Below are 10,000 nucleotides of genomic sequence, written 5' to 3'. Positions count from 1 at the left end.
AACACAGACATTCTTCTTGGGGAACATTTCTAATTTATTCGCAGTCATGGCTTGAAAAAGTTGGGAAAAGTCGTAAACAACGCGGTTTCAGTTCTAATACAATAAGAAAACACAACTGGCATATCAACGGCGGGAAAATGTACAGAAATATATGGACACGGGTCTGTCTGAGAGTAAACAAACCGTTCAGTTGAACGAACTGTCAAATTTGCAGACGCGCCCAAAAACAACTCGGCTCGGCTTTGACTTTTGGACTTGAGAATGTAGAATTCTTCGGTGAAATGTGCTCCAGCACTGAACACGCAAAATGCATTGCCTGAATTCATCTTTTACCTTAGTTATATCATTGTTATAGTAAATCAAAAGCGTATTTTAAAAGTGCAACTAAACCAAAAAAACCTCTGACTTGAATGGGTTGAACGGATGTAGGGGTCGGGTTGGAGCCTGACCTGCGCAGTTGACCACGCACGGCGTCTCGATGGTCCCGTGCTCCGTCTCCACCGCCCGGACCCTCCGCACGCCCAGGTCGTCGGCCCGGACCCGGATCCCCGTCACCGGACAGTTTTCTATCACCTGGTGTGACACGGACATGCCAGCACTGACAATTAAGACTTGTCATGCAAATATACCCGTTTTGACAAGACGTAAGACAAATATTTGGATTTGTTTTACATGAATAGAAAGCGCTTGTCTATATTAGTCACCCCTCAGTCTCATCCATCAGTTTAAAGTCATAAATACAATTTTAAAAAAAGAATTTGCTTTCGGATTTTGGTTGAGGAGATGTTTGGATCTATAAACGACTCATCACTACTCCAAGAGGGGGAGATTCACCACAGGAGAGACAATTAAACATAGAACCAAGCAACATTGACACGAAAACATAAACATTGGACGACAACATGGAATGAAAAACAGAGTTAATCAGGTCCAGGAAAACTGGAACAGCAACTGGTCACGTGGCCCCTTCCTGTCATAGTTATGGCAGTAAATGAGGGAGGAAAGGAGAGGAATGCAACCAGGAGGGTGTTGGGGGTGTGTTCAAAGCAGGTGTGGTGGTGTCTGCGCGTGTGTGTGTGTGTGTGTGTGTGTGTGTGTGTGTGTGTGTGTATGTTTGTGGGTGTAAGGTGTCCACCAGTGAGTGTACGGGACTTATGCCAGTTGGTGTGTGTGATGGGACCGCCTGTATGTGTGTGTGTGTGTGTGTGTGTGTGTGTGTGTGTGTGTGTGTGTGTATGTTTGTGTGTGTAAGGTGTCCACCAGTGAGTGTACAGGACTTATGCCAGTTGGTTCTGGTGTGTAAGGTCGGTATTATGTCGTGGCGCCTCCAAGCAGCGGAAAGGGCCCCGAAGGCCCCCCCCCCTCCCGAGCTCCGCAGCTGCGTAGACACCCCACCGTTGCGGGAAAGCCCCGAGCACCCCGCCCTGCAACCACAGAAGACCCCTGGGCCCCCAGAGAAGCCGGAGGCCCTCGGAGCAACCCCCACGCCTGGCCCCAGGGAGCAAGAGGACACCCCGCACCCCAGGGGCGCACACATACAACCCACCCCCAGGTGCAGGCACAGGAAGCAGGCGCAGAACCCGGGCCGGGGGCGCCAGGCACCGGATGTTATTTGTTGTGTTCGTTTTGGGACGGGCGAGAAGCACGCTGGGACAGGAGTGTGACAGCCAAGATGGCAGCCGCCCGCCACATCCCCACCCAAAGCGGTCTATTGTGTGGTGCTTGTACTGAGTGTGAGTTTTGTCACTGGGAGAGATGGGCGAAGCGCAACCAGATCAACACAGGGGCGCAGCAGGCCGGGGAGCGACCACGCCGACCCCCCACGGACCTGACCACGCCCTAGCACGCCCACCTCCCATACCTGATGGGTGTGTGTGTGTGTGTGTGTGTGTGTGTGTGTGTGTGTGTGTGTGTGTGTGTGTGTGTGTGTGTGTGTGTGTGTGTGTGTGTGTGTGTGTATATATAGTATATATATATATATATATATATATATATATATATATATATATATATATATATATATATATATATATACATCCACACATCTCGGTTCACAGCAGAGCAGCCGCCCACACTGAGTTGTGACACATGCACATATAGACTTGTTTATCTCGACTCTACGGTAGTTAGATAACCCAGTATTCTAAACCTGAACAGTTTCCAACCAAATGTGGACTTTCTTGTGGAAATTGTTGGTTAGCCACTGGATAAGAAACCTCATGTTGTGTGCATAATCTCAAAAACGCTGACTGTACCTAATAGATAACTAGACTGTATATCACAGTGCTAGAGAGTTTTATTAACTCACATTATTATTATCTCTCTTAACAGCGTTACTGTAAATTCAGTATTTAGTGGGTTCGATAAATCAGCTGCAACATTTATATCTTATATACATATATATTTAGTTTTATAGTCTTATATGTTCTAAAGAAGATTGTTCTAAAAAAAAAAAAAAAGTAAAACCATTGCCCAACTTTATTAAAGAACGGTTGGAGAATTTGGTTCTCGCAAAGGCCGCTGCACTGAAAAACCTTACTCAATAAAGGAAAATCTCAAAGCGTATGAGAATTTAACATTTTCCTTCCTGTTATTCGGCACTGCACTACTGCATTTCTGCATATTTAGGTGAAATCGTAGAAACGCTGATAAGTAGCCTCACTGGATGGGGAAAACAAAGTACGACAAAAGTAGTTCAGAATCAGCTCACAAAAACTCAGAAAACACACATAAAATACACTACACAATATTGTGTGTAGTGTATTTTTAAGTGTGTTTTTTATGAGTTTGTATGTATGATGAAACCTGAATTGCCCATTAGTTAAAATTATTTTCTTTTTACTGAAAAATTATGCGAAATAAACTTCATACATCTCCCAGTGATTGTTTACACTTTCTTGTCAGTGTATCATCACATGCATATCTCGTACTTGACCCGTATCTGGACAAGGCCATATTGCGCCCAGAGATATGTATTTACCTGTCAGAGCTTCAGTGCCAAAGGCCAAAGTACAGCACGTAGAACATTTCGATTTGCTTTTAGAAAGAACCCAGAAATGAGAGGCATCCGCGAATCATGATTGTACCATAACGGATAACGCTATAATCCAATGTTCTTTCGTCTTGTAGTCTCTGCGTCTGGCACCTGCTCGGTGTCTCTCGCCGTCACAAAAAGGGCGACCCCTCTTTTTAAAATCCGTCACAAGGAGATCAGAGCCCTGAGGAGAACCTTTTTAAACCGTTTGGAGCCACGTAAATCATAAATGATAAAGTATTATTTTTGGTGGAGTAATTCCCCTCCGAACAACGTTCAAGCGTCAACGAGTTTGTAACATTTATTTTACAAAGATCAAATGAAGAACAAGGTAGAAAAATCGAATCCTTAATGAAGGATCCTCAACGTGACAACAGGAAAAAAAAACTATGCGGACAAAAAAACTAAAGATATTGAAAGTGTCTCTCAGGAGAAAGGCGGGGGGATCAGCAGGGTCCGGTAAGCAAAAGGTATTATAATGAATGTCCCAAGGAAAGTGGGACAACCAGTGTCCTTAGGAGCTCGGGGGTAGGGAGGAAACTAGAATTTGAATCGTTTATATTTGAATTTGAATTGCTCAACTTAAATAATTGGCATAAAAAAAAAAAAGAATTTGAATCACATAATTTGAATTTGTACTGTTTAACTTAAATAATTCTGAACAGCACCATTTGAAATTGAATCTATTCGTTTGGAACTGAATTCCGATAAACTTGAAACACTAATGTAATGTTACGAAAATTCAATTCATTTGCCCTCAAACTGTATTTGATCCCCACCGAAAAATTCACTCGGTTCTCGCAATTCAATTCCAGATCAGTGTGTCTCACACACTCGGGTCGTCGAGGAAGAGCAATCGAGTGCAGATTCACAGAACTCTGTTTCGAACGGGACGCCTTCCCTTCGGTGTGTGTGTGTGTGTGTGTGTGTGTGTGTGTGTGTGTGTGTGTGTGTGTGTGTGTGGGTGTGTGTGTGTGTGTGTGGGTCCACACCGCGACAGACACACACACACAGCCACACACAGCCAAGTGGAGCCGGAGCCTATAAATACCCGTGACTATTGCAGGGTCATTTGTCCCGGGACCGTGACCCGGGTGTAACCTTTCCCACTAATTACAAATTCCAGATGTTGGAGGGTGTTACCGGGTCTTTGGTGCAGTGGGAAAGGGGGTATAACGAACGCATCGGGATAGAGCTCTGGGAGCAGTTTTAGGGTATTAGGGTGTTTAAACCTGAATCGTTTGGTCAGATGCTTCCTTGAAACTGAGGGACAATGCACGGTAGGTGTTGAATAAAAACAATCCGTGGCCCTTGATTCCGTGCAGATCTTAGATCTTAGATCAAGACGAGGGTAGTTAAAGATTCAAGTTCAAGTTCAAGTTCAAGTTCATGAGATTATTTGTCACATACATACACGTCAAATGTGCGTAGTCGACACGCGGTGCTCGCGCAGGCGGCCGCAAGGGGCGGCGCCACAATCGCGATTCTGGGTTCTATAATTATATAATAGGATTAATTGTCTGTGTTGTATTAAATATACATCTAAATCCTCCTAAATTTAACTTTACCACAACTTACCTCCAGTACTCACCTCACAGAGTAGAAATCCTGACAACGCAGGGAAATTAACATTTTCACAGACAAGTGAAACCGGATCCTCGTCTTGGAATCGCTTAAGGCACAAGCCCTAAATGACAGCAGTTCAAACCGGGACTAGACAAACATGATTTGCTTGCTCATTATGTTAATAACCAAACAGGCAGAGCACATTACCGTGGCTCCACGGGCGGCGGCGGCCCTGGCCAGGGTGGTGCAGGTGCCAGCCGGGTCCATGGTGCCGTCTTTGGGGACGTACAGCGTTCCGTACAGGTCGTCCACGTTCATCAGCGGGTACAGGTCCTTGGTCTCGGCGGGCGACAGGACGTGGGACTCGATGCCGTAAACCTTCCCCAGCTGCCCGAGGCGGAGGGGAGACAGGAGAGGCTTTGAGTAACGGAGATCCAGACAGACCAGCTTGGATGATAATATCGAAATAAATAAACAAAGATCTCACTATAAAATACAGGTCAAAATATGAGTTTATGCCTGTAACAGTGTAGCAATACATCCACTTTGTGAAGAAGAGACGTCTACTGGCATCGAACATCGGAGCAGAAAAAATGTGAGTCGATTTGCATTCTATTGTTTTACAAAGGTGTTTCTCATTGCCTTGGAAAGTTCCCTGGCATTTGGATGAAAACATTAATTATGGATCTTAAGGCTTCACTGGGGGGGGGGGGGGGGTTTCAAATGGAAAGAACGACATTAGCTCTAAAAGGACAAATTAGTTGTGAGGGAAAAGGGGTCAGGAAATTAAATAGAAAAAGAGGTATATAGATACAGCGGTTCTAGGTCCAAACCTATATTAATGCTCTTGTATAAATGCTCTAAGACACAATAATATACAGGATGTGCATTATTGTGTATCATTATTATTAAGACTGCCCTTATCGATCGGCACCAAACTTCTGTAGTACGGAAGTGCATTGCATTCACAAAAGAAAACTTTTTTTTTAAATTATTATTATTATTATATTATTATTATTATTATTATTATTATTATTATTATCATTATCATTATTATTATTATTGTTGTTATTATTATTATTATTATTATTATATTACTATAAGATTCCGATCTCGTAATTACGAGATAAGGTGTCAAATTCTTTTCTTTTTTTTGGTGAATGCAATGTGCTTCCGCAATTAGTAAATAAAAATACAAAATCAAATAAATAAATAAATAAATGACATCTCTCTGACCACGAGACCAGAAATATAGGGGAAATTCCTACCCAACCCAGCCCGACAAACAGAGCTCCTTATATACGGTATAATTTAATAATTTCTTTAGGAAAGCGTGGGTGTGCCCACCTCCGCGCGCGTGTGCACCACCCTCCCCCCGTCTATTCATTTTATTCCACCGGAAAGCTATATTGTTAAGCTCTGAGCTGCCCCTCAGTTTCGTAAGGGGCGGGTGTCCGAGGCTTCAGCCCCCGAACGTTTTACGAATAGACCCATTCCATCCAATTTCATGAATATCCGATGCCACGTCCAGATTTTCTTTCACCTTTACTTCAAACCCTTGCTTTAGATCCGAATGGCCCTAAAAATAGCTGACGCCGCTCGTGTGTGTGTGTGTGTGTGTGTGTGTGTGTGTGTGTGAGTGTGTGTGTGTGTGTGTGTGTCCGCACCGACATCAGGCGCTTGTACTCGTCCAGCCTCTGCTTGTTGGAGGCGATGAAGAGGCCCCCGTTCTGGATCCAGCCCGTGTGGAGCCCCGTCTCCGCCTCCAGGTCCCTGCTGATCACGTTCCTGGTGTGGGCCAGGAGCTCCACCTCCACGTCGCTGGGACGCAGCTGCCACAGCAGGCCTGCAGGGTGCGCGCGCACACACACACACACACACACACACACACACACACACACACACACACACACACAGGTTAGGCCTTGGTATTGGTACTCAATACCTTTTCAGGTATCGACAAAAATAACCCAATACCAAGTAGTATGGAGAGTCCTCCAGTCAAACGATACCTGCATTAAATCCTTTGAGGCCGCTGATCTAGGAAAAAGATGTCTGACTATTAGTTTTGTGTGTGGTTTTTTTGAACACTTTCAAAGTGTGTTTATGTAAAAAAAAAAACACAACATTTTTTTGTGGTGGAGTGATGGCATTTCATGGAACTGAATGCATGATGGGTATGGTATGGTATAGTAGAAAAAAAAGGTATGGAATGAAGTACTCTATTGGCATCACTTTAAGGGTACTGGTATTGGTACTGGTATCGTCATTTTTCTATATAATTTGTAAATAGGTCTGGATACAGAAAGGGACTTAGGAGACACAAACTAGGGCTAAAATTGTCAGAAATGCAACAATATATAATTTGCAACATGCTTATCGTGGGGGGCTGTTTTGGCAAAATGTATTCTTAGAGAAACGTAGGCAGTCCCTTAAATATGACGAAAATAAATGCACACAAAACCCCACTGAACATCGCACGTGCACATCAAAAAAGTGACGACTTTCTAGTACCTGCTGACCCGTTATTAGGCTCTTTGAGTATTTGGGGAAAGCAAATGGAACGCCTCTCTTTGGTAGGCACCAGAAACTTGATGTCGCATGATGTCTTCTCACAGCTCTCAAATCTCAGCCTCTGGGAGCATTTTGATGTGGATTTAGACAAGAGTCAAGGGCGAAGAGCATCGGGCAGGACGCAGATCGAGGAGGTCCTCCATCAACAGCCACTCAAAATGTCCAGAATGTCATTGTAGCCAGAGTGTAATCACTTAAACTCTTGAAAAAATCTTAAAATCGGCTCACAGGCTGAGAAAAAAACAGTGGACATATGGAGGACAGATTTGCGAACATGATGAGCCGTGCTGCAGGAAGATAAGAGGGGAGAACGCTCCAAGGCCAAAAGGTCTTACTCTTGTTTACGGGAGCTCATGCTGCCCATACCTGCAGCTCAGTGTGAGGTTTTTGGTTAAAATAATAATAATAATAATAATAACCCCCCCCCCCACCCCCCACCCACACACGGTACTACTGCACTACCTGCAGTGTGCCAGGTGGTGCCGGCCGTTAGTCTGTCCCTCTCCAGGAGAACCACGTTGGTCATCCCCATCTTGGCCAAGTGGTAGATGGTCTGACAGCCCAGGCTGCCTCCGCCGATCACCACCGCGTCTGCAGACCTGCGGAGGGTCGTAAGGACAAACCTTTTCAATTCACTGGCCCCCGAGAGCATTTATTGCGATATTGAAAGACTTTGTCTTCTGAGCCCCGTCTTCACTGTCATTACAAACTGACAAACTGAGAAGAATGAAAACTGACAGGTCACTCTCACAGGAAATAAAACATTTTCCTGTTAAAAAAAAAAAAAAAATCTGACCCACAAAATAATCATTGACTGGCCTGTCCATTGATTTATCCCTCCTTACCCACCCACGCTGCCAGCAGTGCTTGCAGTTTTTAGCTTCAACACTTCCACGGACCCTGGAGATATGGACTTTTATAAAAATAACCTAAATAAATAAGCTCTGTGCATAGAAATACATGCTATTTCTACAACCAAAGCGGCTCCTCTTCCAGAACAGGTTTTGGATCGAACCAAAGCAGAGTTCGATTTAGCACCGACACTGAGGTGACAGAAACATCATCCGTACAGGGTTCTCCCGTCTGTCTCACCTGGGTAGGGGTTTGGTGGGCCCGGTGGAGCCGCCATCGCTCTGCTTCAGCGTTTTCTCGTAGGGGACGCTCTTCTCCGTCGTGGGTTCTGAGCTGTAGGAGCGAGCGCTCGCCCGGCACAGGGGCGGGATCGGGGGCCGCAGGGCCACGAGCGCCTTCCGAACTGCGCACCCGAAGAAGACCATGGCCTAGAGACGCAGCACAAACTCACATTATATTATGTATGAGGACATACGTTTTCCGGAATACTTTCTCTTTCTCTCCTGGAGGGGGGTATTGCATGGGAATATTGAGGACTATATGCAGGAAGGCTGCTCACCAGACAGATACTGGATGTGGAGAGAAAGCAACCGGACTCCCTAGCTATCATCCTCGGGGACTTCAACAAAGGGAATTTAAGACACAAACTCCCGAAATACAAGCAGTTTATTAGCAGTCTGATCAGAGAGAAGACGCTGGATCACTGCTACACCGCCGTCCACCACGTGCACCACACCATTACGCGTGCTGCGCTGGGAAACTCTGACTGCGCTGGGAAACTCTGACCGTGTCTTGGTCCGCCTCATCCCCACATCAAGGCGGAATGTGGACAAGCTCGACCCCATGTCGCAAGGGATGGCGGACGGCGAGGAACCCTAACCCTCACCCTAACCCTAACCCCCCATAACCCTAACCCTAACCCTAACCCCCCATAACCCTAACCCTTACCCCCTAACCCTAACCCTACCCCCCCTAACCCTAACCCCTAACCCTAACCCCCCCTAACCCTAACCCTAACCCTAACCCTCCTAACCCTAACCACTAACCCCTAACACTAACCCCTAACCCCCAACCCTAACCCCACCTAACGTAACCCTTACCCCCTAACCCCTAACCATAACCCCCCCTAACACTAACCCCTAACCCTAAACCCTAACACTAACCCTAACCCCTCCTAACCCTAACCCATAACACTAACCCCTAACCCTAACCTTAACCCTAAGCCTAACCCCCCCTAACATTAACACTAACCCCTAACACTAACCCCCAACTCTAATTCTCTTGAAAGAATTGAATCCTCTCTAATCCTCTAAAGAACACAATTGGGATACTCCCATGTATTATTCATTTAAGGTAGTAATCCATGAGACTGTGATCACATTACAAGGCAGAAAATTGTATTCAAAACAGCAACCTATAAGCACGATATAAGCCAAACCATTTACCATTTTTAACCCTGTAAAGCCAACACACAGAAAAAATTGTTTACCTTTTAGTAAGTTTTTATGGAAATGCAATATTCCAACGTTGGCCCAATAGTTGAGAGCAGAACTTCTGTATTTGTACTCACATTGTCTGAACCAATATACAGAACAACTAAGAGTTAATTTGCAGGGTTGATGGCTTATTTTGCACCATAACAGTATCATGAATAATAATCACACAACAGTCGTCTTTTTTATGAATCATTTATTAATAAAAAATATATATATAAAAAATGGATTAAATTGTATTTACAAAAACGAATTTCGTCTTAGTCCCAGTGTTCAACCATGTTTATTTACAATGACAGTCCCAAAGACTCCGGCAAACATGAACATTCCACTTGCTGCATGGGGTGCTGGTGTGTCCTTCATCGCAGTGTTTGCAGTGTCCTCTCTTCGTCTTCGCTGGGAAATGTCCCGTTAGGTCCCCGCGTACGTCCAGTGGGTGGGTGTACGGAGGACCTCGTGGCTGGGACCCCGTTGGGTGAAC

General features: G+C 45.0%; 2 protein-coding genes across 2 annotated transcripts in view; both read right to left on the bottom strand.

Moving 5' to 3' along the window:
- The window catches only part of urm1 (ubiquitin related modifier 1), a 96,054-nt gene that overhangs the window by 35,548 nt on the left and 50,506 nt on the right, over window positions 1-10,000 (bottom strand). The window lies entirely within an intron of this gene.
- sardh (sarcosine dehydrogenase) overlaps window positions 1-10,000 on the bottom strand; it is a 44,205-nt gene that overhangs the window by 31,169 nt on the left and 3,036 nt on the right. The window contains exons 2-6 of the mRNA XM_080018186.1: window positions 8,267-8,454; window positions 7,637-7,773; window positions 6,268-6,446; window positions 4,808-4,987; window positions 450-573 (exon numbers count right to left, since the gene is read on the bottom strand). Coding sequence (XP_079874312.1) covers window positions 450-573; window positions 4,808-4,987; window positions 6,268-6,446; window positions 7,637-7,773; window positions 8,267-8,451 — 805 coding nt within the window. The 5' untranslated portion in view covers window positions 8,452-8,454. The remainder of the gene's footprint in view (window positions 1-449; window positions 574-4,807; window positions 4,988-6,267; window positions 6,447-7,636; window positions 7,774-8,266; window positions 8,455-10,000) is intronic.

This window comes from Zeus faber, assembly GCF_960531495.2.
Source record: "Zeus faber genome assembly, chromosome: 17".
In the NCBI taxonomy this organism is placed as follows: domain Eukaryota; kingdom Metazoa; phylum Chordata; class Actinopteri; order Zeiformes; family Zeidae; genus Zeus; species Zeus faber.
This window is presented reverse-complemented; position numbering and strand designations above follow the sequence as displayed.